This window comes from Scleropages formosus, chromosome 21 (assembly GCF_900964775.1).
Source record: "Scleropages formosus chromosome 21, fSclFor1.1, whole genome shotgun sequence".
Classification (NCBI taxonomy): domain Eukaryota; kingdom Metazoa; phylum Chordata; class Actinopteri; order Osteoglossiformes; family Osteoglossidae; genus Scleropages; species Scleropages formosus.
The window spans coordinates 19,874,603-19,900,592 of record NC_041826.1 but is presented as its reverse complement, the minus strand read 5'-3'; the positions used below and the strand labels follow the sequence as shown (position 1 = coordinate 19,900,592).

Genomic DNA, 25,990 nt, shown 5'->3' with positions numbered 1-25,990 from the left:
TCAAAACACTAAAAATGCATACTCCCGTGTTCCTCTTCAAAAGTTCAACAAATCCTCTGGAACAGGGACAAAAGGCCTCGTACAGAATGAATTTATACTAAGTAAACAGCTGTGGTTGTGCCAAGGCTAAAAATTAAAACATCATCATTGGCATATGGTACAAAAATATACAGATGAAATACATATTCATAGAGATCTTCGGTTAGGGAAGGTCAGCAGACAGAACATTATGTGTTGTCAACAGTGTTTATTAGTGCAGTGTGTTTACAGGGACTCCCATTGCAATCACATGTAATCCAGGCCGTTGGATCAGATTCCTCGGCCCTCGTGCTTTTCCATTACTCTGCTAGGAGGGACAGAGAGGAGTAAGGCATCATTTAGAGGAGTGCAGGATATAGTGCAGCTGATGCTTCCAGTGAGTCTCACCCGAGTTGGTCAATTTAGAAAAAAAGTCCACAAAAGGGTGTTCATCTCATGTTTCTAGACAGCCTTTTGCTGTCTTTAAACAGGCTTTTTGTAAAGCAGCATGTATTAACACATGTAACGGAACTTTCAGGAAAATTAATATTAAAGTCAATATACAAAATTCAGTTCCTATTTCAGGCCTATGTCCCATATCTTACTGGACGAACATCATGCCGTAGGCTATTCTAGGCAACATTGAAGAACACCACAGTGCTGCCTACCATCTAAAAGTTCAGTACAGGTTAGTTTCTTGGAGCTTCAAGTGTCATCTGCAGAACCTCTGTTAACCCTATCTTCCATTCAGGCCTGTGGTGATTGCTCTGAAATAAGTGTATTACTCAATAGTTTTTATTTGCACATTATACTAGGTTATACTGCACTGCCCCAGCAACGTATTACCACCATACTGGAAGAATCTGAAAAAGAAGAACTAGAAGAATCTGAAAGTACATACAATGTTTCCACCACAGATTCCCTTTCAACACAAGTGGAAACCAGTACAACTTCTATCAATATACAGCTTGGATCTACAGTAAACAGTTGCAAAGTTCTTATCCTATTTTTCAAGAAGTTGGCAGAATCCAGTCCTCCAGTAAGTGTCAGCTGTCAAATTTATTTAAAAAAAAAAAAAAAAAAACTCTGAGGTCACCCATCTTCAATTTTTGCCTCTTCTATACAACAGTATTATCAGCACTGCCTTTCTGATTACTTTTCAGTATCACACTTCTGTTTCTTTTGAAGATATCACAAGAGGCAAAGGGTTTAAAGGGAGTGAAGACAGTGAATAATCATTTAGTCATACGCTTTAAATAAATGCTTCTTTCAGCTTTGAGCAACAATATAAATTCAAGTTACTGGAATATAAGTGGCTTTTCAAAACTGGATTCCAACAAGGGAAAGAAATTGGCCACTTGGTCAGGCATCCTATTGCTAAGGTTTCCTGTCATTCAGCAAGATGGACATGCAGAGGTCATGTGTATTTCCTGAAGATGTTAAAAAAAAAGGCCCTCAAGTTATGGCAGATACTGCACTACCCAAGTCTTAACTGAACAGCAATTTCCATTTCTTGTCATTGTCACGTTCTTCCTCATCACCTATGTTCAACTGGACATCGGCCATCATCGAACTGGGATACCAAGGGCATCACACTGGGGGACAAGAGCAGCTGTTATGTCTCCAGCTGCTCCACCCAGATCCCTTCAATCCCTTGTGCATTCCTGCTGCCCAAATGGTGAAATAGGGAACTGACCAGACCAGGCTGGAGACCAAAGACACCTGTCTGCGGAATGAAGGGCTGGTGGCTGTAGCGGCTGAGATAACTGAACACAGAAATAAAACCCACATTCAATCCATCACCACAGAAGCACACGGATATCCATCTGAATTCACAGCACCCCACACAAGTGGCCAAGAGCAGCATAACTCTGGTGTAACCACACCTCACCCTACCATCATCAATGCACTGAACCAGACCAGTAGAGAGCTCAGTACCTAGACCTTACCATAATGTTTCAGAGCTCTCCATCTCAATCCCTGTACGCTGCAATCAGTACGCTTTTGTTTTCATTCCAAAGTAACCTCCTCTCCAACGGCCCATAAAAAGCCATTAAGCTGTAAGTACCATCTGTCTTCTCTCCTCATCTCCAGAAGTTAATTCAACAATACAACAATAACGGTAAGGTGCTGACATGGCCACCATTTGATGAACTGTCTTTTACAAAGACAGAATTTCCTCATAAGCCCACAATAATTTTACAAAAAAACTGAAGAAAAATAAAATTAAAAAGTACAATGGAAACTGCAGCTGACTGGGCAGGCTATAAATAAACCTAGAATAAAAATGAGCCACTACAAGAAAAAAGAAAAGTGTGCGGGTCAGAAGCAGATTCCTTGGAGCACAGCTTTGATCATCATAGAGAGGCGGACCCATTAGGTCAGCTGCATAGTAACCGAACCCAGTAACAAACCCTCCAACATGGTTTATTGGAGCTATAGTGTGGTATGTCTCCCAAGGACAGCAATATTTGAATATGGCCTACAGCATCAAGCAGCACTATTTATGTGGCTCCTGGTCCACCTCTCCTTCCACTCCACAAAAGGACCGATGTGCTGTCTAGAGAACAACTATGAGCATCTTAAGGGCATTTATGTCTGAGTGTTTGTGCGTGCAAGTGTGTCTCTGAGCATGTTTTCAGTTGTGTTCATATGCACATCTCTGAAGAGTGAGCTTAATGCTCAAGGGCTATAAATTGACTGGCTTTTTAGAACTAGACAAAAATGAGACTGGGTTCTCGGACTCAGAGGAATGGCAATGAAACACACACTACTTGTTTGAGAAGCTGTTTACAGAGCCCCTTGTACTGCAGAACCAATCTTAGGCCTGGAACATGTTGTTTTATCCCAGTTGCATGCTTCATTACTAAGCGGTTGACAGCCTTGCAGTAAATTTTGCACAGACAAAAATACTGGAGCATAAAATGGAAGGATTGGGCCTAGCGGATTATAATCAACATAAATACATAGAGGGGAGCGCAGTGGGTTTGGCCGGGTGCGGGGTTTGAGTCCCGCTTGGGGTGCCTTGCAACAGACTGGCATCCCGTCCTGGGTGTGTCCACCTCCCCCTCCGGCCTTGCTCCCCATGTTGCCAGGTTAGGCTCCGGTTCGCCGCGACCCCACTTGGGACAAGCGGCTTCAGCCAGTGTGTGTGAGATAAATACATAGATTATTCTGAGCAGACCCTCTTATTTCAGCAATTTTTATTTTGCACAGTTAACAGGATGGACTGGGGGTGACAAACTGTCAGGCAACAGTTTTCCACAATGAAACAAAATACACATTAAAGTTTGCAACCATTTTCACACATTTGAAATTAGTCTTGATGAAATACAATTGAAGACAATGAAACATGAGATGGAATTACAACTCGGTTTATGTCCAAACTCAAGCAAAATCAGAATTGTGAGGTATAGCCTATGTCTCATAAATATCAACTTTCCAAGTACATGAAACTTCCAGTTCACTGAAAAATCCAAGGAGAAAATACTCATTAAGGGGGGGGGGAAACAGGACTACAACAGGTCTCTGGATCAAGAGATATTCCTCAGAAAAAGATCTCATTAATAAGCCAAAAGACAAAGAGTAGTCCAATACTTGACCCAACAGGTGCTCTACTCAGTATCTACCCAACAATTCTCAGTGTTAACTAGTGAACCACAGGGAGCACTGCTCAGATTTATCTAGAAGCAGTGGTCTCAACCCTTTGAACTCAGAGAAGGCAGACAGCTGTTTTTTTTGAGAAATATTTCCTGTCTTCAATATTTGAAGTTAAATCTGGCAAGACTGTTAATGGAGTCAATGCTGAAAATAACCAACCACTTCCATCAGTGCCCTACCTCCCCCCAACCTAACACCGCATATGCGTCACATGGCTGTGAAAACGTCACCTTCCAACCTCAGTAAAGCAGCTGCAGGCTCCTGTCATCTAATGCTGCCATCAAAGAGGAGCAACATGGTGAGCACAACATCACAGGGACTTTAGGACCCTCCATAATCACTCCAGAGCCCAGGGAATCCAGAGGATTGGTGGAAGAGAACATATTTCTGTTCTGTTTCTCTCCATCATAACAGGGAACTTTGCCCCCCGGCCAAGAAGAGATGCCAAACTGGAATTCTGATAACGAGGGGTTTTTATTCTACTGTTTTTCACACATCTGGGGGAAATATGGGCAGTTTTCCTGTGTGCAAGTACTCAGTGGGAGAACCAAGCACAAAGAGCCCTGTAGTGGGCTATCCTCAGCGTGGCTCCTGTACAGCTCCACTAAAGCAGTGCGTCACTGTCCATATCCAAATCAATCACGGGGACTTTTTACAACCAGGCACAGATACTATAATCTCAGTCACGAACCAACCACACCCCAAAAATGAGTCCTCCTAAGAACCACCACATAACAATTACCCACGTATCCAAGTCGGCATCAAACAAACAGGGACAATGTGCTTGTCTGCAGTCACACACTGCTGTGGCTTGTGAAGAGTCACAACAGAGACTTCTGGAGCCTTTCTTGGAAAAACCAAGTGTGAGCCAGGATTTTAAAGAGGCTGTGGCCAAGAGAAGGGAAATGGAACTCAAATAACGAGATCACTGCCTTGCCAGCAGTGCCTTGAGCTAACCATGTCTCAATGCAACACGATGAGAAGGTTTTGCACCTCCTTCCATCTTCCAGGGCAGAATGCTTCAGCAATGTGGAGACCACGTCTCAGCCCACGTGCCACATTCTCTCAACAAGCATTGAATTTCGCCATTATTATTTGAAAAAAATGCTCCTTTCATACCAAGAAATGGCAGGAATTTCAGGTACTCTATCAACCACTGCACCTCCCCACCATGATGGACGGCAGGAAAGCAAAACATGAAGATAAGGTCTCCGACTCATCAAGCGGCCTTACGTTCACAAAACAAAGTGACAGGGAACGGTCATAGTTAATCTCCCCCTTCTTAAGGCAACCCATTGTAAAAACCAGTGCTGTGGAGATGGAAGCAATTATTGGGTTACTGGAGTTGGAGTCAAAGGTTTTGTGTATCGACTCCACAGCCCTGGTAAAAACGTCACACACTTACTAGAGCAAGGACAAAATCACTTGCGTAACAAGCTTTAATACAAAAAAAAATTAATCTGACAAAAAAAAAAAAATTAAAAGGCTTGTAGAGAATGACTAAAAGCACCATCCCCCCCATGCACTATAACCTGAGTGACATGAATGAACAGTTCAGCACTGAGTAGCACACAACCATCCCCCGCACCTTATCTAAAGAACTGTAGGCTTTCAGGGGTATCCATTTACATCCTAATAACACATTACTCAGAGCAAACAGAATGAACAGACTGAAATAGTGGAAACTATTTTACTGCTATTTGTCACCCTTTTAAAAGGAAAAAGCACAGCATAAGAAGCAAAGAAGGGAGGGGTTGATCTTAACCAAGCCTGTCACGACACTTTGCCATGAGCAGCATCCACACCCAGCTGTTAAGTTACTACCTCAGCACCCACTCGAAATTCACACCTCACTTTTTTGGAGGTGAGTTAAGACTCCTTGAGTCCCCTACACATAGAAGCCCATCCCAATCTTGATCTCAGCAAGACAACAACCAAAGGGTCAAGCAGGGTGGTCACAACCCTACCAAGCAGGCATGAACGGTCCAAATGAGAAAACTAACATGCGAAAAAGGGAAGCCAACCCAACATCCGCAGAGAACTGACAATTAAATAATTAAATTAATAAGAGCCTGGTAAGCATTCCACCGCGCTACTGAATCAAACATGGAAATTTAACCACCACTCTTCGGAACAGTAAAGAACCAATAATTACAATGTAAAGGCTAGCCTGTTGTTACTTTCTCCACAATGAGTCAACACTTTTTTTTTGGGCACAAGGTCAAACACCCCCTCCCAATTACTACAGCATGTGCTTTAAGACAGCTACAGCCCCAATACTTCGACACAAGCAGCTCACAGTTCACCCAATCCTGTCAACAAGTCAGCCATGTGCAACTGGTCTACAGACAGCTGAAGAAATCCTGCATAAAAAAAGAATAAACCACTAAAATACATTCTGGGAATGTAAGGTACTGTCACATGGCACAAGATGCCAACAGGCCAACTTGTTTTTGTGGAGTTTGCTGGTTAAATGTTGCTGAAGGTCACATGCTTCAACTACTGTGGCCCAGGTCTTTAGATTTCATCTAACTGATGAAAATGTATTTATATCCACTCCTGCCTGGGCCTTAAACAAAGTCTGCCTTATAAATAAACATCAAAACAGAGTAGGGTTAGGTTATTTTTGGCACTCACTTGCAGGGCAAAACAAAATATGCACCCAAATCTATGAATCTATGAATGCTATGATTACCAGCAGTAGGTCTGTGTTTGAACCGAGCAATTAGACACCGGATGTGTTTCGCAGTCTGGCACGATGCATAAAATAGTCATGTGAGCAAACCATGATCAAAGTAAATGTTAATGAGCCTGGACAGAGACTTTCTCTCCACAGACCTCATGGCAGCTTGCATGCTGCACTGATGGGACTTCTCCACACCGGAAAGCCATCCCTTACTACCAGCCAAACTGCAGTCCTACAGGTATACCACCATAACCACTGCACAGCCAAATCAGATAGGCAGCTGCGAGCTGCTCTTGAAACATCCTGCACACACTGCTGAAGAGGAGTGTTGCTGCAAATTCTATGCCAGTGTGGATATTTGTGTATTGCATACTCCATCTGCACACTGATAACTATAGGGAATAACATGTAATGTATTACCGCTTGTTGACGTGGACTTGAGCCAGGTATGAATCTTGAAAAACAACTTGTGTGAACTTGGAACAAGTAAGAACATGCCTAACCTGGATGTTCCATCCAAAACGCAAGATAAAGCAAGATAAAACTATGGCAAAGGGAGAGAAGAAAAGTTATTTTTTATTTGGTAGAAATACTCTCCATTTCAGTGAGGGTGCTTAGTACAAATTCTGCAATTTCCATAAACATCTGCTCTACTCAATGTGCGGTGTAATATAATAAAGAGAACATGTGTTCTGGTGTCACAGGGCCAGAAAGACCTCAGGGATAGGTATCCACTCTCTCCTTTCAACAGATGTGTCCATGGATACACATGATCACCTGAGCAGGGGGCCTATACTTAGGAGGACTGTTTCTAGAGCAAAGTGGTTGCCAGGAAATGAAAGCCATGGTGACTGCGGTAGCTTCATCAACACCTTCAAACTCCTAAGGGCTTGTGCTTCTAAGAGTAGTAAATTGGCCCCATTATTACAGGCAATTCAGCATCTGTAAATGGCTTACCTCCTGCCTTGTGTTGCTCTGGTTTGTAAAACCAAGGATCACAGCAAATGCTGCAGCCGACCGCATGCTGGAGCTTAGGATACAGCAAAAGAAAGCTGAATCTGAGGGTCATGTGACATGAGATGAAGTCAGAAGGATGGCAGCCATATGACCCTGAGCAGGCAGAATAATGCCATCACAAAGTACAGCCCACGTATGTATCATACGGACCCTTTTGGAAATGCGGACTAAATGCTCAGATCCTGTGCAAATACACTACTTACATCACTACCTGCACCCCCCCCCCCCCACCACCACCACTCTACACACATTTCCTGTTCATTCACCTCAGATTATTGGTAACAGCAGGGATTATAGAAATACACAAACACTGCACATGGCATTTTAAGCAAGGTAGTACACAGATATTTTAAACGGAATGACCAAATCTTCAGTTATTGACAAGAAATTAAGGAACGACAAAGTAACTGCGCTACGCAGCAGTCTGACAAAGAACCCAGGTAACCTCTTCCTAACCAACTACACTCCTTTATCTCTCTCCGGAATGCAGGTTACACAAGAGGCATCGTCCATGCAACACCATAGGACTGAAAGCCTCGGTGCCCATCAAACGCAAGTTACAGGGAAGCGATTGCTTTATACAGCTCAGTGTGATTAAGAAAGGACTTCCTGTGAGATTGTATCAGATTGTGACTCGTGAACATTGAAATTCTGTTAGACTGGTCCTGTGACTTATGTTTGTGTTAAAGCTGCAGTCGGAACTGATCACAGTCCAACTAGCCTCCATTTTCAAAAGGTAAACTAATGCTCTACTGCAAATGTCAATCACGAGTGGTAATAAGGCAAAATAATGCTGGTACTCATATTTGCCATGTAAGAAGGTGGTAGGACTGAACTTGGGGACAAAAAGCTACTTCAATTTGTGGAGCGTGCCTGCAGCTGTAAATCTGAATGTGCGCAAATGAAACTGAGCTCACAATCGCTAGCAGCACAACAGGCGCGATTGTGAAGGCAACGGCGTTGTGAAAACAGCCCGCCAGAGGAGCTGTTGATCAGGCACTGGTAGACAAACTGCTCTCCCTCCGTACCGCCTCTGGGAATAGTTCAACAGTTCACTACCCATCACGTACCATCAAGCTTTCATTGCCCATTAACACACGTGGCCAACTTCGCCATAAACAAGCCGAACCGAGTTGCGTTTCCAATATTAGGAGCTTTTCCTATTCTCGACAACCGACTTAATCAGCATTTATAGAAGGGTACTACTAAGGACAGATTAAGCAAACGGTTTCCTTCCCAAGGGCGGGTCATGTAACTAAGGGCAGCGGTTCAGAAGAGACACGGGGGTCTGTGCAAGTGTGCTGACTGAAGAGCGCTACCGAACCCTCCAGGGCACAGACTGAGGACCATGTGTTTCACACTGTGTGACGAGGAGACATTCCAAACACATGTGCTCTGCATATTTCGCTAACCCCTATGTGCAATGCCTTCTCAGCAGATGACAAAAACTTATGTTTCAAACATAATTCACATGAAAATTCCCTCAATATTCCCCATTGCAGAATGGAATATTGAGGTAAAACCCAGCCAGCTGACGGAATGCTCCGAGAAAGGAGGGAGGGGAAAAATACTGGAAGTAATAACAGACACACACAAATACATGGTAAAAACTGGAAAACCACCTACAGCTTTGAGATGTGGACGGCAGAAGTTTCATTTGTACAGATAGACTAGTTTAAATGCAAGCAGGCCTTGGCTGAGTACAAAGGCCTTCTCACTAAGGAGAAACAGTGATCTCAGCAACGCAGTTTCACCAGAGGAGCTCTTGGACAGTGAGCCCACTATAGTCCCAGACAGAGAAACGATGCTCGTATGCCCAGCATTACCCCCCCAGTGTCAGGTCACGAAGAACACAATCACCCCTTCAAGCCCCACACGCAGGTCAAGACAGCCACACCTGGTAATGCTTACTGGGACCATGCGGTTGAGACAAATCCAACAGAGTTGACATGGAGGTTGTATTAGCATGATATTTATCCGGGTGGGGGGGAGTGCTTAAAATTACAAGTAACTTACAGTATTGCATGAGCCATACCTCTGGAACAGTGAAACCAAAAACATGTCTTTCTTACCGGAGCTGGTCACACCGCATGTAATCGAGAAGACCCAGCAGGGCTCCCTTTACAGTGTCGGTGCAAATGATCTGCTGCATTCAGCTTGCTAACCCCCCTTAGGATCAACTGGTTGTAATGGTTGGATACCAGAGTAGAGAGCCCACAGCCCACAAGACCTAACTGAGGCTGCGCTTTGCACTCTGCCCTGGGCCAAACAACCCACACTACAGGTCAGGAGGGACCTGCAGCCTGTCTGTCATCTGTCAGCACCAGCCCGGCACCCACAGGAATTTCTTACTAGCTATTCTCAGCCTACAGAGTTCACATAAAGTGTGTTACTAAAAGGTTCCCAAAAAATAGTAATGTATTAAATTGTTTACCATTACAATTAGTGTGTCTCAAGAGTCTAATGTTTGTCTCTAGCTGCAGTGCAAGTTACATGTCCCGCATAGCCTTTTTGCATTTATATGTAAATCCTTTTTAGCATTGTGTAAATTATACATTTGTGCGTATTGTTGCCAAACTCCAGGCTGTGTATGGCACACACTGACTTGTATTTGCACTCATCTGTAACACACTGCACTGTATGTTCTGTGTTGGACGAAGGCCCAAAGAGAAACGAAATTTCGTTCTCCTGTACGCGTAACTCACCTACAAGAGTAATGACAATAAAGCTGACCTAAATTATCTAAATTTATTTGTATTGAAAGTACCAAAAGGAAACCCATTCTCATAAAGTCCCTGCCCTGGTGCTCTTAGACATGACCCACAATTTCTTTGGCTCAGAAGGACATCATGTTAAACTAGTTCTCAAACAATATTAACGTGAGTCTGCATTCATTTAGGTGCATTACATACATTTATATTTGCACTTGTACTGCTTCCAGTCTTTTTACTTTTGAACAGAAGTAATTCGTCAATGCAGAAGAGTATCTAAAATGGAAATCTACAAAAAAAGGAGCTGATGTACTCACAACTCAGAAGTTTCTCTTAAAGCAGTTTTTTTGAAAATCACAGTGGGGAGATTCCCTTATTGTGTTAGTTCCCTCCATCTTAACGGAACTCCCCAGCCCAAATAACAAAACTACAAAAACCTGGCATTGACAACAAGAATGGACAATGTCACAGCGCACACACACATATACCGAGGGGGAAAAAAAAAAAAGAAAAAAAAAAAGAATACTTCAGTTTCCTTAGAATTAACACATCCCCACTGAGAGTCCCCTGACCAACATGTAACAAGTTTTGCAGGGATGCCAAAATGACTCAAACTACTGGAGGTGTCAACAGTTATGTAAAACAATATGTGAAGTATAGCAAACAGCATCTGCACCACATTTAGTTATGCAGTGGGCATTTTCATGGCTTCATCCCAAGTGCATGTGTCAATTCTGACAACATTCCAGGCAAGAATTTCCAAAGATAAGCTGTCACAAAGACTGTTGCCTCCGGTTCCCCCGAAGGTCAAGAATAAAAACTATAAATAAAAACTACAAATAGCACATAGTTGAGGAAAACTGAACAACTTGCTCTTTGCTTGACCCCTGGATGAGGCCTGTAAAACAAGTCTGCTATTAGCAGAGCTCATAGCAGAAAATGGATGGGAGAAGTCATCATATGACCCTTGCATTTACACAGGGCTGGGTTTGACGGTGACAGCGTGCAGCACAGCACAGAAAACCACCTGTCACTGTCATCTACCCATTACAAAACAGCCCTGCCAATTGAAACAATGGACCAACTGCAGCCCATCCCTCTCTACCACAACAAAGGACATCAACAACCGTATTGCCCACATGACATTTTTCCACATTATTAACCCCTCAGACAGAAAGCATCCCATAGGATAAGTGCATTAAACAAAATAAATATTCAAAGAAGCGCTAAAGTTTTATGCAAATTACAAATATAATCACGAAAACAGATACAGAATGCAGAAGCAATGTTTGAATGTTAAAATCACAGCACCACACTTTCAATGAAAGACAGGGACTCCAGCTGAACTGACCACAAAGAAAAAACTCCAAAATGCACAAAGTGCCAGCTGTGCTTAAAAATCCCTGTGACGTGAAGAAAATGGAGTGGAATTTCCCAAGCTGTTAGAATCTTACACAGGTGATACTCTGAATCACAGCAGTTTCAGTCTAGGATTAATATTAATAGAGAATAAGCTATTCATTTTAAGTGACTCAGTCTTACTGATCTCACACCTGGGCACGAGGCGGACCGATGAGCAATTGTACGACAAAGAAATGTACAGAAGGGAGTATAATTTAAGGCACTAACAGAAGTACCCCAGCGCACCTGCCAGACAGTGGGAACTCTGTGTTATCAGGTTGGCCGTACTGAGAAGGGTCCGCACTTTGGATGGTGGCAGTAAAGTAGGGGGAACAGCACTGGGTCAAAAAAACTGAGCACCAGAATCCATTTATTGTTGACAGTGTATCAATAGATAGATAAAATCTCTCATTGCTATTAAGCCAAAAATGATACATTCCATTGTAACTTCTAGACAAAATTAATACACTCCATCCCAAGCATCTACAAACCCCGGTCCTCCAACAGCACACAAATATACACGCGAGATCTACAGCAGAAGCTCGGAGGCAAGATGGCAGAAGATATATATTCTTTTCATTGTATGGGGACAGTAGTGGCTCATTGGGCAAAAGTGATTTAGCATGTGGGTCAAGTGCAATTCCTACAAAATATTTCCTGCAGGTCTTCAAGCCTCCCCACTGTCACACTCCCCACTTACTCTAACGTGCCCCCACACACAATGAGCTCCTCTCGTGTACCTAGCAGCAACAGAGAACTACAGCTTCACAGTGTTAACGCTACGGTGCTTTCATTTGCACTACTAAAACAAAGGCAGTAAAGGCTTTAGGACTCGAGGCACTACAATGTGACAAAGGGATCTGCCAGCTGGAATTCACTTTGTCCATTAAAGCTCTCATATGCACTTGATAATTTCCCCCAGTTGCACAGCCTTTTCTTCGAGGGAAACAAAGCTGACCCAATACATAGCAGGAAGGACATTGTGCCAGACTGGGCTTTATTTATAGCTTTGTACAACAAGGACAAAAATGACTGAGGAAGATGTCCATAGTGTAAGAGTTTAAAATAAAACATAGAAAAAGGAGTGAGCACCTTGTGAGGATGGGCTTAGTGAAGCAAGAGCCTGCATGGGGCTGAGCTGGAATAGGAGTGTCAATGAGGATCGTGACACGGGCATACCAAGCCATAACTCATGTCACATCAAACCTTTCCACAGTGACAACTTGCTTCAATGGTCTATTTACCTGATGTTAGAAACACTAGCAAAGTGCCAGTAACTGATACCATCTCCTCTTTGTAACAAACCAGTATAATAGGTGGTTGGAAAAGTAAAACTACTTGCAGGAAACTTTTCTTGGTATTTATTTCCCCACTGAAACCTGCCGCTAAAGACATACTCATATAGCTTCCGAGCTCCCATGACAAACAGGTAGTGACTCACCTGAAGACCTACAGCCACACCCCCCCCAACCCCAACACCCATGTACTTTACACATCTCATTTACCATTGTGCAAAGTGCCTTGAACCCATTTCAAACCATGAAAATCCAGGCCTGGTTTGTGCCGTTAGTCATCATTCCCACATTACAAGAGTCATGCCCCACCATTTAAAACGCAACCACATCCTCACAGGGATTGGTTTTCACCTGACTCACTGCTTAGTCAATGGACACACACTACTCGCCAAGCTGGCAGCCAGGACTCAAGCATTGCTTGCAAATCTAATGTAACCTTAGACATTTAATGATCCACGGTGTCATCAGAAAAACAAACTGGAAAAAAAAAAGACCAACAGCTATCACAGCATTGGCTAGTCACATCTTGACAAGTCTGGCCAAGTCCTGGGAACAGACAGCAGATGTACAACTGCAAATGATGAACAACAGGATGAATACAGGTTTAATCAAAGCAAACCCAATACCCTCACTGTCACAGGTCAACTTCTGCAGGTGCAAATACGCAACAGGCCAACTGGGAAGACATCACTCCGACTGTAGACAGCCAGAGGGTGAAGGAAATTATAGACGGGATTCTAGAGCCTTACTGTGCATTTCTCAAAGACACTTTACAATTCACAGAATATATTAGGAGTCTCAATCCTTTGAGTACTGCTTTTAACATTTTTAAACATATTTAAATACAGAAGTCAGTGGAGCTGCAAAGGTCATGGATTCTGGTGAACCTACTAAAAAGCTGCCTTCATTCTCCAAACACTGCAAGAAACAGTCTGACTTCTCAGCACAGAGTAAAACCGAAAGAATTGAGACCATCAGTATTCATCAGCACAAAACTGTACATTTCCCTTTTCATCTCAATAAGGTACAACCTCAACACGAAGTCAGAGAAGAAGCCAGCAAAAAACAGAAGACAGACCTGGCTTCATGGCAGTGTAACATTACACAGAACTTTGCAGCCTAGTGCTGGAACTGCGTCTGTCACATGTGGATGAGATTCCAGGAGGAACAGCGAGCGGCTCTGTTCGCAGTAACAAAGTGGCTCTATTTATAGCAGCAGGCAACTCTGCACAGAAATCTCACTGCTTTCAGACAAATGCAGTGAGGCATGAAATTTTGAGAGAGATTTAAAAAAAAAAAAAAAAAAATCTATATACTCACTGACTTGCAGAGAAAAGGTACATTTTTTGATGTCACTAGAATGATCAAGTGGTCAAAAAAAAATATGAAAAAGGTACACCATAATCATATCCTGATAAGGTTTCTTCATCTTTACGGGTGCCATTAATACGCAGTCATTTGGGGGGGGGGGGGGGTGCCAGGGTGGGAAGAACCATTGACAGATTTAAGATGGTTGCAGTGCAGTTCAACCAAGCCAGCAAAACTGCCTTTTAACAATCATCAGCTACTAAAGATCACCACATGAAATGCCAATATAGCTTGTAATCTGCAAGTGACATCAATTTCCCACTCACAATCACATCTGCCCCATAACCCCCTACTGGAAGCGTGAGAATCATCTGCCAGAAGCAGAGCTGTGCTGATCCTTGTCCCGATCCTCCTGAAGACAGCCTTCCTTTGCGCTCCACTTGTTACGGCCACTACACCTTCCCGAGTGCAGCGGACAGGATCAACAGAGGAGAGCATTCAAATATTACACATGTATACAAGCAGCCCAGCACATAAAAGAAAAACAATCATCTTCATTTGTAGGTACAAAGGGAAAACTCATTCAGTCCCGTTAGGAAGTCGGCCTATATGCGTCCCAGCGTGAAATGAAATTTCAGTCTGCCCAGCTGGACGCAGGAAAACAATCGTCAGTAAAGCACTTCACGGAGAAATATGGTAGTTCCTAGAAATGCAATGGAGTGTCATGACATTAAGTGTCAGTGAGCTGATATATGTGATGTTTAACCACGTAACAAGGGGGTTGGGGGCAGATGTGCCATACTGCTTCACAATGTAGATGCAATGATGCTTCACTGACGTAAGGACAAGGAAGCAACATGTGCTTCCAGGAGACATTAAAATATCGACAAGTCTTAAATGGGGTTTATCAGATTATTCCACACAGCCTACTACCTTCAATTTAAAAGCGCCATTGTTCTAGGTTTATCACCATGGCTCCACATGCAAGACACACAGGCTGAGAGACTTACATTTACATTTATAAATTTAGCTGACACTTTTCTCCAAAGGACTTACAATGTTACGGTTACAATTTATTACAAGTCTACACTTATTTAGCCAATTATACAGCTGGGTAATTTTAATGGAGCAATTTAGGATAAGTACCTTGCTGAACGGTACTACAGCCAGAGGTGGGAATCGAACCTGGAACCTTTTGGTCCAAAGGCAGTAGCTCTAACCACTATGCTACCAGCTGTCTCGCCAATGTGACTTTCACCTCTAGGGATGGCATAGTAAACAGGGAAACTCAATCCTTTATTGTGTAGTGCAGACAGGCTCTTAGGACCCAGATGCCTCACAACCTAATAAATGGAGAAACCCAGCCATCTGGTACAACCTGGCACCAAATTCAGGCTGTGATTTCCACAGCTCTTGCTTGGATACTAATGACATTATTTTACTCTGACCATATTCAGGGTTTATTCAGAATACACCTTCCTGCTACTACAATGACAAAAATATCACCATTCCCATAGTAATGACCAGGAGTAGCAATAGCATCAGTAGTACAGGTCTGACATAAAGCTACTTAAACAGGACCATCCATAAATCCTGCCTGGTATGAAAAAAATTTAGCACTGACCAGGACAGTCTACTAATCCATGATGTGATGGAGGAGTCTCCAGTTTGCATACCTCAAACCCCACAATGCCTCGCAGCGTTTTATTTAATACCTTAATCTTACTGTGTCTGAAATCCAGGGAAATGGAAGTCCTAGACAAAGACAAAACCTAATTAACACTCATGTACCTCTAAACAGTAAGGAACAATATAGCAAGGTATCTATCAAGTTTGTTTGAACACAGTATATAATAGAATGCTGTAAAATTTCATGACTAATACTGCAGAAGCAAGAAGTGTCAGACTGACATGAAGGTCAGTGTGGTCCACTTCATTGAAAAGCACAACGATTTAACTGTATTGCATGATTGCAGCTTTCACAAGGCTATATTTATCCACTTCCAAAAAAAAAAAAAAAAAAAAAAAAAAAAACTACACATTTCTTTTTTCATAAACTTCATTCAGCTAACTCTGCAGCATCCAAAACTTTGGAAGAATGATGTGTTAAATATTTGTTTCATTGCCTCAAGTTCTCCATGCTCAGAAATCCAGAGGTTTAAATAACCTCTTGAAAATGCACAATTAGTGAACAAGATGTACAAAACTCAGCAAAAATACCATGTAGGTGCTAAAGGTAATCATTACACACTGTAAACCAAAACCATTTCTGTGCAACCAAGGCACATGTGAACCCAACATTTAAAGAACCACATGGCATGATGTGTTCTCTACCTGGCCTGGAGAAAGTTATCAAAGACAGTCAATGATCAGCATCACTACCTTGCTGTAGACCACCACAAAGACAAAGAAGATCCAAATAAACTTCTTCAAATCACTTGCACAAAACAAATTACTCTACCCTTGAGATGTCTCTCTAGCATATAAACAATATTTCAATACATTAAACAGTTTGCCCGTTACCATTTCTTTACCCATTCACTGCACATGGTCTCTACATTTTTTGGGATCCTACGAGATGATTTACATTTATTTATTTAGCAGATGCTTTTCTCAAAAACAACATCCAATTAACTATGTAGTGTTATCAGCCCACACACCTTATTCGCCAAGGTGACTTACACTACATACACTGGGTCACTCATCCATACATCAGTGGAACACACTGTCACTCACATACTACGATCATCTCTGACAACCACCAAGTCAAGTGACAGAATACAACAGCAATTTCTCTAGGACAAAATTCCTTGTATGCACCTGCATGTTTCAAGTAAGTTCAAAAAAAAAAAAAAAAAACCCCCACACACAATACAGAAGTCATTGCAACTGTAAAACAAATAAGAAGACCGTACTTGACTAATAAATAACCGTTCTAACAAAAATGGAAACGTGTTCATTTCATGGACGTGGCCCTTTGTAGAAAAATTTATACACAAATCTTCAATTCAGTGGTTGAATTCTTTGAAATGACATTTGTGCCAGTTATATTGTAATGACAATAAGGCAACTAAATTTAAGCAGATGCAGACAGAGCCCATGCAGTTACAGATTTAGCTAGAAGAAAGACATTCTTTTCTTTAAGCAATCCAAACTGTACCCATTTACTGGAAAGAAGTACAAGTCTCATGCATTCAGGACAAAATGCAGAACTGACATTACTGCAGTAGGAGGAGAAGGCAAAACAAACTTTTTTTAAGCAGGAATCATGCACATCACACCTGCCTCAAGAGTTGAGATCAGTGGTTTTCACCTCTATTACAAGCTTGATATATCAGAGGGGAATATCTACCTAAGCAACACACGTGGAGCATATTTTAAACTGACTCGCACTTCAAAGAAAACCCTTTCAAAAAAAAAAAAAAAAAGACAGGCATCTTCAAAATTTTCAAAGGTTTATGATATAAAGTAGGGAAAAATGCATTAAAAACTATCACTTTCACTTGAATAATTTCTAATTTGGGTATTTTGCTCACATGGGGGTAAATGAATGGGACAAAAGCAGCAGTGTGGAGAGGAGAAGAGCTGAACTCGGCAAAGGGTAGAATCAAACACCCACACTTTTTGTCTTAACTGAGAGCTGGCCCTACAGCAGCCTGACGTTCTTCCACAGGAATCCAGAGAATGTCAGAGAGCAAAGAGGGGGGCCTACACACCAGTCACTAACATGCTGTGGTAACCCCATTCAAAGTCCTAGCTGAGTCTGATCACTTGGGTGGGGGGGAGCATTGCCCATGGGTAACATCACAATTGGCTATTTAAAATGTACCGCAGCAAGCAGAGTTGTCTGAACTGAAGCTTTTCTCCCAGGGGAAGCAGATGATGTCAAACCCCTGGTCAGTTTTGGGTCTTCCTTTTACCAGGCCCATGCCAAACATTTGAGTCCATGACCAATTGAAAGGAGGGGAGGGGAGAAAAAAAAAAAAAAAAAAAACAGGTTTCCCTCAAGAACGCCAGCTCTCACCCTAAGGAAATCTGCATAACTGGAGCAACTTTCATTGCATGCTATACATCACCATCTCAGGGTGCGGGAGGGAAAGAAGGTGGAGTGAAAACAAGTCTTGGCAGGTCATCCCTCTGCATTTCAGTCAGATATGGCAATGTACAAGAGATCAGAATTCTTTCTCATACTCCTGGCCTGTTTTACTTGACCTGAGAGGTATTTAGCTATTTTTTAAGCTGGGAAAATTCTTACTCATTGATAGTACTACATACTATAACTTCACAAACTTCCAACTATGATGGCTTGCAAGAGAAATATACTATAATAGGGTACACACACCTTACAGGAGCAGCTTGGTATCAAAAAAAAAAATTGGTGGCATATGGCAGGGAGAAAATCTAAATCTTACTAAACACAGCTGCACCGGTTTGTACAAGCTGATATATATAAAGAATACTTTAAAAAAAAAGTCTACAGTTCAGGGATTTCTACAGCAACCAAGAGAGAGGATCTACACAGATGTACTGTGTTCCTTGGAGTATTGCTGATGCACTACTTGAGGCCTTAGAGGTCAAGATTCAGGTGGACAAGCCATCTGCTCTATGCAGTTCATACTGACTTCCCCGCGACATCACCCATCACACATAAGGGCACTAAAAGTTCAAATGGCTCATTGATATTTTCCATTCCCCTCAACTGTTAAACCCTCTCCCCCCCAAAAAATGTCACACTTGGGGGGAAAAAATAAAGTTCCACCATTTCCACTACATGTACAGACAGAAAAAGTCTTCTATATGATTCAGAACAGCTTTAACCATATTAAAGGAAATGCGGCCCCTCTAGTCATCTTCCTCTTCTTCTAAGCGATGCAAAATGCAACAATTAAAAGGGAAATGGCAATGACCGCGATTCATGGGATAGGCCTTCCTCCTCTGTACACATCCTCTGCATAATTCTTGGGTGACGACACCTTGTCCCTGTTTAAGGACATTGCTCTGACAAAGCAGCACCACCTTTAAATTCCATTCTGTTCCACACAGTGAAAACCGGGCCCTCAGACTACCAGATGGAGGCACAGCCGCAGAAGCCAACTTTGACCTACATTTTTCACTTCCTCTTCAGATCTGCATCTGTGCAGCTAACTGTAATATTGACTTTTTTTTTTTTTTTTTTTTTTTTACATATTCCTTCAGACTTTCTTGCCATGTTTCAAAATTGCTGTCTACAGCTGAACACCCTTGGTGATGCAGAGATTACAGCGTCTACGCTTGGCGTCATTGTGGCAGTGAGTACCGCGATTCCAGAGAGGTACTGCAAGCTGCGGAGGGAAGCCGGTCAGCATAAACTCTGGGGAAATACCTGCTGGGACTGGTCCAACACATGCTGAACAAACACTTCAAGATATCAAACTGCAGCTTTTTGGTGCTAATGGCACGCCTGTGATGGCAAATCTGATCTCTGCACTTCCTGCCACTAAGCTTCTGTGAAAGAATTGCCATTGGTAACAGGACTACATGCTGAAACTTCTTGGAACTGAAGGCAAAATTAGAGAAAGAAGAATCACTTGGAGTGCTACAGCAATCAGATTAACAAAAAAAAATGAATAAGAACATTTGATCATTGACAAAATTTCCTTAAAAGAGGAAAAAAGTTTGAGACCTACAAAAACTTAAAATTTTATTTTGCCACAGGCTTGCAGTAGACTAATTCATGAACAAATCTGTGTACCCTTGAAAGATGAAACAAAAAATCAGTTTCAAAAACTCAGGGATGCTTTTAGGTTGCCAATAATTTTAAGCCTATAGCCTGGAATTATCTCCATAAAAAAAAACTGCAGCAGAATAAGGCTTGCATTTAAGTCACTACTCCAGAAACAGGGAAGAAGAAGAAGAAAAAAGGTGGAAAACTGATTCCATTACTGGGAACAATAATGGATCATCATCTAAACTATTCCCTACCTACTCCCTGAAGGACCAAAGGGCAGTCAAAAAAATCTTTTACTTTAAAAACCTTGATCAGCTGAACTCACTCAGACCTTGAATATTCCAATAAACATTGCTGACCAGATATTCTCCATCCTCCCCCAGCAAACATGAGCCAGACAACAGGCCCACTTCCGCTGAGGGCTCCAGCTTCCAGCCTTGGCCACAAAGGCTTCCCAAATAGAGCGGGAGCAGGATGCAGACATTCTGTCAGGTATTCGGGGTCCCGAGTCTTCCCTCCTTCCCCCTCCTCACCCTCTTCCTCCCATTCCCTTTTTTAAACACAGGCACTGTGTGAATTCATCTCTATCCACTGAAGCTGAGATTCTTGAAAAGGCATAAAACTGCTATCTACCATACCTGCAATATAGGGCATCTTGAATTCCTTGCCCCAGCCCAGATCTGTCTGGGGCCGTATCACCAACACACACGCACACACCACAGCATTCCCCAGCTGATTACCACACCCGTCAACAGGGAATCACATACACACCCCACAATCCAACAGCCTGTTATTCGCATCAATCCATCCATGTTTGAAGTGCTTTCAACAAGGCCACACATTTTTATGCAATGCAAAAATATACATCCCCTATATTACATATATACCTATAGCATTAGTTACACAATGCTAAACATGTATTATTTCACTCCTCTGACACTGAAACGGTCACTCGCTATCATAACTTGTCCAAGGCAGGGTTGCAGCGATCTGGAGCATGTCCCGAAAACACAGGGCACAGAGCTAATCAAGGGCACATGCTGGATGGGACACCAATCCATTGCATAAAATCTAAATCTCTAGATTAAAAAAACAGGTTTGGTTCACAAATGTTTCATGTAGGGAATGTTGACTTTAGTCTTTAGAAGACCTCAGCAGTCAGTTTATGTGACACAGCTTTCAAACTGTGCCAACTGGATGGGTGGCGATACATTTTAGTCATGCAATAGTAATATCCACCCAATTGCAACCCAGGGTTCATAAACATTCTCTCGCAAAAACAGATTATGCAATGCTCTAAGAAAAAGCTAACAATCTTGTGATTGGAGAGAGGAAAAAAAAAATTGAAACCTTTTTTCTGTTTCAGCAGCTTAATTTGTAATTGGATACAACTGAGTTCTATTTGGACACAATCCTTGAGATACAATTACAGTCCAAGTCAAGACTTACGGAGCTGAAGCTGCTCTATAAGGACTCAACAGTAGCAGTTCAGGTTCTACATGCGTCTATGGCAGATATGGCACTCAGCTCTGACTTGCCAAGTCACCTGATCTTCCTGACTGAGGCAACGGAAGTCCAAAACTGTACTCATTGCCAAGCCTGCTTTCTTATTCACTGATATACCTGTCATGCAATCTTGCTGATGCTACTTCATTTACCACTTTATGAGACAAATTTACATACCGTAAGAATCTCTCCAAGACTTTGCCTTATAAATGCATCACGTTTATCTCGTATTCTGTGGGCTGGGATTACAACTCCCTTTGACTTGAGGGATTTCACAGACACCTTTCATTGTACTGGATTTGTAGCTTGTTTAGCCTAAAGAAAAACCAGGTTCTTTACTTATGCCATAATGTACAGCTGTTCAAAGCAGAGGTACAGTCATGGTACACATTTTCCCTGATGGTATGATGAGGCTTACCTGCAGCTCACACCAAGCCACTTCCACAGTGGTCTCAGTGTCTAGGCCCTTGTAGACGGTCTTGAAAGAGCCACGGCCAATCTCAATGTCAAACTTGAGGAAACGGCCATCGGGTGAAGTGCCTACTGCCTTTGTCTCCACCTCTTCGATGTCCTCCTGCACCTTCTTCTCTGCTTCCCGTTGTTCTGCCTCTGCTCGTGCCTTGGCAGCTTCCTTCTCCTCATCATCATCTCTCTTCTCAGTCATATCCCCAGCTTTGCCTGGCGCCTCTGATGCCACCATGGGTGCAGCAGCAGAGACCGGCACAGTGTCCTCGATGCAAGGGACTAGGGGTGGCACACTCAGCCTCTCCGAAATCCCATCAACATGGGCAGTGCCGTCCTTGTCAGTCTCTGTTGTTCTTGCCTTGATGACACCCTCGTGGGGTTCCGAACACGGAGCTCCAGGGTCCAAGACTATGGTGGGCTCTGAGTCAGGTGGTGAGCTGAGGAAACATGCTTTGCTTGGGAGGTCCAAGGCAGTAGCATTAGAGTCGCAGATAACGCTGCGGCGGAAGAACCGGTGTTCAGCTGTTTTTAGGTCCCGTTCCATAGTGTGACGCCGTCGTCGAACTTCTGGTCCAACCTTCTCACCCACCAGCGTGTCCGAGCTGGCACCGTTACTGCTTTTTGGGGGAGGGGCTAGGAACGTCACAACCTTGTTCGGGTTTTCCGCCATTTTTTGCTTGTACACTTGTGTGCAGAAGCAGCGGAAATACAAAATTAATTTCTAATATGAACCAATAATGTAATGCTCAGCTTTTCCTTCAGCCGTTGCAAGAAAAAGAAAAAAAAAAAAAAAAAAAGGCAATCTCTACAAATTAAAAGCTGTGGACAGAGGGAGCTGGGGTTTTAAGGTGTGCCCGACAAGTATATCACCTAACAAAAGTATCGAATGCTTTTACACCACACAGGGTCTGGCCCCACAAGAGGGGGTGTTCTTTTGTAAGTGGAAAAGAACAGGACGCCGTCACAGAAAAGCAAACACTGGTGTTGCTGCTGACAAACAAGGACCATCAAATCCACACAACCCATCCTGCAGCGAGACAGAAACAGCCGTCATTGAGCACAAGAGACAACCAGCAGAGAAAGAGGGTCCTCTTCTTGGATCGTCCCGTTACCGCGATCCTCACGGAGGCAGTAAACCCAAAGTCAGTTTCCGATTCACTGTAAGGAGAGAGAGAGAGAACAGGATGGATTCAGAGTCATGTCTATACTTAGAGAGGTTCAGCACTGCAGCATGTAATTCAGTGGTTTGGCATGCAGTTAAAGTAGAGGAAAAGAAAGGGAAATGCGCTTCAATGGCCTGGAAGTAATTGCTGGCAGCAACAAGGAGCCAAAAAACCACCAGCCAATCATAAGAGCTAGAGGAGCCAAGGACTTAGTCTGAGCAACAGTATGCCAGTCACAGTTAAAGGAAAGGGCAGATATTTGTTGCCTTCACAACAGTGTCACAGCAGTTGCAGTTTCAGTCATTAACAGGTCATGAAGCATTTTTACAACTTTCGAATGTAGCACTCGACAGGACAGATTTTAAAACAAATATGCACCAAACACACATTTCCAATGAACTGCAGTCTAGAAGGGTAAGACATGAAAACGGAAAATACTGACTCACGCTGCATCAATTTTTGCACTGGCATATCTAGTTTAACAAGCATAAACCCCAAAGCAAAATCTCACAAAATAAATCTATAAACGAACAGAGCAGCACTTTATCCTAGCGACTGCGGAATGCTACAAGAACACGACAAACCCTTTGATTTTACCATAGCTCATTGAGCAGGAAGCAGACAACAACACGGCGAAGGGGACTTGACAGTACGACGGCTGAGCCCCGACCGAGCGCAGAACAGCTGCAATGACAGGATGAGCAGGGGGGCTCGCGGGAGGCCTAAGGGCCTGTAACTCAAACCTCGGCGGGGAAGTCCGGCCCAGCTAAGGCAAGCTCCTTCTATGTAAAAAAACACCAACACCAACTGCCTCCAGTTTCGCATATTTAACACCATTCGTTTCCTTTAGCGCTACAAAACAACGACATTTAAAACACACCAGAAATGTAGACAATGTATAAATGACAAGTCCCAAAAGTGAAAGCCAGGAATTGGGCGGCCTTTTTTTTTTTTTTTTTTTTTAAATGGATGGAATGCCTAGGAAATATTTTACATTTACCGCAACTGAACAAAGCTTGTGTGATCGGTGTACAGCTGAATGGATGTTATGGTCCACATGGAGACAACACACTGCAGTAAAATGAAGTACTGAAGTGGTCTCTGGAAGACACACAGACTCAGTCATGTAAACATCAACGAGCCCCCCCCCCACCCGTTTCTAAGCATCCACAGGTTCGAATGTGGATCGATCTGTTCCCATCAGTGACTCACAGGTAACTAGACTGCGGCCACATTATTAGGTACAAGTCTTCGATCCGGGCCCGACTGTACACAACATTTATACGGGAGGTCAAAACAGTGATTTGAAATACAGACACAGCGAGCAGCCACGAAACCGCGGCACACTCGGAACACCACACACAGACGAGCAATAAAAAGTAGGCTATGCTTTTGAATAAATTCACGATCACGGCCCTTCCTCAGCAGTCACTTCACTCATCCCACCTCACGGCGAACACATGAGCCTCGCGCAGCCCCCAGAGCTCCACGCGCCGTGTAAACATGAAAACTCGACGACAAGGCTTATATAAAATACCCACCACGGATTTGAATGAATCGTGTCCATCGAGGCACGGCGCAGTTATAAAAAAGCCGATCGCGGCCAGCGTGTGTGTGTTTGCCCGCGTGCGTTCGTAACGCGCGCGGCCATCCCTCGTGCGGGATCTCTGCGCTTCACGCCCGCAGCCCCTACTTTCCCCACTTTAAACCCGAACCGTCCATTACAGTTAATCCGAGGCTTGCTCCACTTCCCAGCGCTGCCAGGTTCCACTGCAACGCACCAAAGCAGAAGAGAGCGGCGAGCCCCTCATTTCCACGCATCAGGTCTCCCGTCGCTCGTCCGCCACCCCGCCTCCTCCAGCCATCATCACAGACACAGCCCCCCGCCCGGACCGCGACGGCGTCCCCGCAGAGCCGCAGCGGAAGGCCGCCACACTCAGCACAGGCCCCGGCCGTCGCGAAGAGCACTGACTAGCGTGTCACCGGACCACAGATTTCTGAGTAGCCGCCTACCAGGCACAAAGTCTCGCTAAGCCAACGGCCTTGACACACTGTGAGCGTATAACTGAGAACGCGCCGAGAGAAGCCCGGGGCCGCGGCCCCAGTCCGCACCCAGCAGCCCCAGTGGGACACAGCAGTGTCCGCTCAATCGGTTGTTACCGCGCTAGCTAACAGGAGCAGCACCGCAGCACTGCGTGCTGCACTGTCACTGCGCGTCCTCAGCTGACAGCCAAATCGGGGAACAAAACACACACTCGAGAAACAGCCCAGCAGCTCTTCTTGGAACCTCGTGGTCCGGCAGTTTTCCAGCTGTCCAACCCAGACGACCGAACAGCCACATTCAGTCCTGGTAGCAGGTAAGAGAGCAAGCAAAAAAGCAAAACAAAAAAAAAAAAAAAAAAAGAGTTCGCGTTTTCAGTCAGCTAGCAACGCTACCCCAGAACTCCCCGGACAACCAAATTACAATAAACATGAGCTTACATCTTTCCTTCAGTAAATATTCCATCTATATGTGGTGTATTATCGATGTAATTAATTGGAAATTAAGTTCAAATTACATGTTCCCGCAACGACTTCTCGTTCCTACTGACTAAATGGCGACTATACCTATAAAACCGACAGATCCTCCCCCTCTCGTGGCTCCGGACGGAAGGCAGAAATTAATTAACGCGCATGCGCAGGATCTGTATGAGCTCACCGAATTGAGCGATGAGGCGGGACTACAGCAAGCTTCTTACTACAATTCCCAGTATTCAAATGTAAAAGCCGCGCGAGAACGACACAACTTTTAACGGACAAAGCGTGTTTAAACGGTGCATGGCGTAAAAACCTGAGAAGTCATGGATATATAAAATTAAAACGTTGCGTTTTGAGGTTATTGTTATGAAGGTAATCATAGACTCAATGCTTTATAAATCAGTTGTCATGGTGATACGTTACTTACAACTTGTTTCAAGCAACCATCTTCTTCGTAGGGCGAAATATTAAAACTTTGCCTCATGTTTTGATGTTTTAATGAATTCTGTTGACAAAATGTTCACGTAAGGAACCAC

At 43.5% G+C, this 25,990-nt stretch overlaps 1 protein-coding gene across 8 annotated transcripts in view; it reads right to left on the bottom strand.

Annotated features, from left to right (window-relative positions):
* Window positions 1-25,601, bottom strand: part of wnk1b (WNK lysine deficient protein kinase 1b) — a 72,517-nt gene extending 46,916 nt beyond the window's left edge. For 7 of the 8 annotated variants that reach the window (XM_018729960.2, XM_018729963.2, XM_018729966.2 and 4 more), the window contains exons 1-2: window positions 25,419-25,560; window positions 21,728-22,932 (exon numbers count right to left, since the gene is read on the bottom strand). In XM_018729960.2, coding sequence (XP_018585476.2) covers window positions 21,728-22,444 — 717 coding nt within the window. In that variant the 5' untranslated portion in view covers window positions 22,445-22,932; window positions 25,419-25,560. Of the gene's footprint in view, window positions 1-21,727; window positions 22,933-25,418 lie in introns of all 8 variants that reach the window. The other variant, XM_018729961.2, reaches the window with a different exon arrangement.
* Between the last annotated feature and the right edge of the window lie 389 nt (window positions 25,602-25,990).